This window comes from Grammomys surdaster, unplaced genomic scaffold (assembly GCF_004785775.1).
Source record: "Grammomys surdaster isolate TR1022 unplaced genomic scaffold, NIH_TR_1.0 172, whole genome shotgun sequence".
NCBI lineage: Eukaryota > Metazoa > Chordata > Mammalia > Rodentia > Muridae > Grammomys > Grammomys surdaster.
The window spans coordinates 2,902,231-2,904,898 of NW_021604620.1; the positions used below are offsets into that span (position 1 = coordinate 2,902,231).

Genomic DNA, 2,668 nt, shown 5'->3' on the forward strand with positions numbered 1-2,668 from the left:
TCTTGACGCTCACCCTCTCTTTCCTAACACTGACCTCGATCCAAGTGTGTCTGCAGAAGTCCCAGCTGCTGTCGTTGAAGGAGGTAAGGGAGAAGCTTCCCGAGAGATTTAGCGCACTGGCCGTGTAATAGAAGCCTGCAAATGCCTGTGAGCGGGACAGACAGAGACAGTGAGTTCTCCAAACGAGTGTGCTACGGAGCTTCCTGGGGAGGGAATAGTGAGAAGCAGGATAGAGGAAGGGAAAGGAGCAGGAGAGGCTCTCCCAGGGTGCAGAGCCCCTCTCCATCCCCCCATCCCCAACTGTTCTTACCACAAATGGCCCTTGAACCTTGGGCTGGTAAATGCCATCAAAGGAACAGGCATCTTGGTCTTGGCAAGCATTGAAATCAAACACAGAAGCCACCTTCTCCCTGCACAGCCGTGGGTCACCAGTTCCTGTGAAGGTGACGTTATCACTGGGGTTGTAGATCTCTGGTCTCTGCTTCTCTGTGCACAGGCTGCCAAACACATGGCCCAAGGTGAAGGTGGTACTATAACCTTGAGGGTAGCAGGGATTGCTGATGGTGGCTTCTGTGGAAGGGCTCTGGAGGTGCGACAGGGAGGTGTGAGATGGGACACTTTCCTTCTTAAAGATTCTCCCCACCACTACCCTGCGATGCCAAGAGAGAAGCTGAGAATCACCACTGCGCTGTGCGCTGCTGCCGGACAGAGAGCAAGGATCCTGAGAGGTTTGCACCCCACACAGCCCTGCCAAGAACGCTTCAGGTGACTTGGAATATACATGTACAAAACAGGCAGACAAATCAAACACTGACTGACAATGAAAATCATAAAAATTTATTTTAAAATAATTTGAAAGGGGTGAGGAAGATAGCTCAGTTAGTAAAGTGCTTGCGGCTCAGGCATGAGGACCTGTGTGTGTGTGTGTGTGTATATGAGCAGGTGAATGTGTGTGTATGTGTGTGTGTACACGAGCAGGTGAATGTGTGTGTAAGGCATGAGGACCTGTGTGTGTGTGTGTGTGTACGTGTGTGTACACAAGCAGGTGAATGTGTGTACACACCTGTGGAGGTCAGAGGCCAGTGTCAGGCGTTGTTCCTCATGCTTTTGTTTTGTTTGTTTGTTTGTTTTTTTGTTTGTTTGTTTTTTTCGAGACAGGGTTTCTCTGTGTAGCCCTGGCTGTCCTGGAACTCACTCTCAGCCTGTAGACCAGGCTGGCCTTGAACTCAGAAATCCACCTGCCTCTGCCTCCCAAGTGCTGGGATTAAAGGTGTGCGCCACCACCGCCTGGCCTGGCTTGCTTTTAAATCACTATGTAGACCAGGGCTGGCCTCACATTCATAGAGACTCTTCTTGCCTCTGTGTCTTGAATGCTGGGACCAAAAGTGTGTGTTACTCCACCTAGCCTTTTAAATATTTATTTTATTTCTGTGTATGTGTGTGCGTACGTGAGTGTGCACATGCACACATGCACATGCTCACAGAAGCCAGAAAAGAACATCAGATCCCCTGGAACTGGAGTTATAGATTGTTGTGATCCACTATGTGGATGCTGGGAACTGAACTCTTGTCTTCAGAAAGATCAACAAATCTTTCCTTCTTTCCTTTTTGATTTTTCGAGACAGGGTTTCTCTGTGTAGCACCAGCCATCCTGGAACTTGTAGACCAAGCTGGTCTCGAACTCACAGAGATATGCCTGCCTTCCAAGTGTTAGGACCAAAGGCATGTGTCACCAGGCCCAGCCACACAAGTTCTCTCACTGGTCTGGAATTGTCCAAGTAGGACAGACTGGCTGGGCAGCCCCAGGGATCTGCCTGCTTCCACCCCTGCACTTACATTACAGCAAGCATCACCATGCCCGGCCTTTTCTCATTATCTAGCCTTGGCTGGCTTGGAGTTCACTATGTATACCAGACTAGCCTCAAACTCACCTTTACCTCCTGCCTCTAGCTCATGAGTTCTGAGATTAAAGGTGTGTACCAATACACCCAGCCACGCCTGTCTAGGGACTCAAACCCACACCTTTAAGCTTAAACAGTAGGCATTTTGCCCACCAAGGGAAATCACCGCAGCTCCTTAGCTTTTCTTACTTCCATTTGCTGGAAGTGGTTAACACAACAGAGGAGGGAAGGGAGACAGGAGGCGAAGGCAAGAAGGAAACCCCAGAATTGCATGAGACTCTAGTGTTATTTCTATCCACTCAGCAGATTGGAGTGAGGATAGACACTCAATGCAGACCTCCTCCCTGCCTCAGACCCCCCCCCCCCCCTCCCATACCGCCCCCCCCCCCCCGCCCTGTACCTGCAGAAGCATGGCCAGAAACTTCTTCTCTGCTTCGTTCCGGCCGTAGCACTGGAAGCTGTGCGTGTAGAGAGTGTATGTGTAGCCGTACAAGGACACCTGAACCGTGTCGCTGGCGTTCGGCTCCATCTTCTCTTCTGCCACAAAGGATATCTGGGTGGAGGCGCCACCTAAATCCAGGGCTCCTGTGGTGTCTACTCCGTGCGGGTGCACCCACATGTGCCATAGGTTCTTCTGCATAGTGGGAAAAGGAAGTGAGAAGAGAAGCCAAAGACACCATTTCTGCTTGCTGGGGCTCTCCACCCAAGATCCAGCTGCTACTGCTAGGCAGGGGGACATGGATACACCCAGGGCTGCTTCTGCTAGG

General features: G+C 51.0%; 1 protein-coding gene across 1 annotated transcript in view; it reads right to left on the bottom strand.

Moving 5' to 3' along the window:
* Nucleotides 1-2,668, bottom strand: part of Entpd3 (ectonucleoside triphosphate diphosphohydrolase 3) — a 24,459-nt gene that overhangs the window by 2,228 nt on the left and 19,563 nt on the right. The window contains exons 8-10 of the mRNA XM_028767287.1: nucleotides 2,302-2,535; nucleotides 311-583; nucleotides 35-145 (exon numbers count right to left, since the gene is read on the bottom strand). Of these exons, the coding sequence (XP_028623120.1) occupies nucleotides 35-145; nucleotides 311-583; nucleotides 2,302-2,535 (618 nt within the window). The remainder of the gene's footprint in view (nucleotides 1-34; nucleotides 146-310; nucleotides 584-2,301; nucleotides 2,536-2,668) is intronic.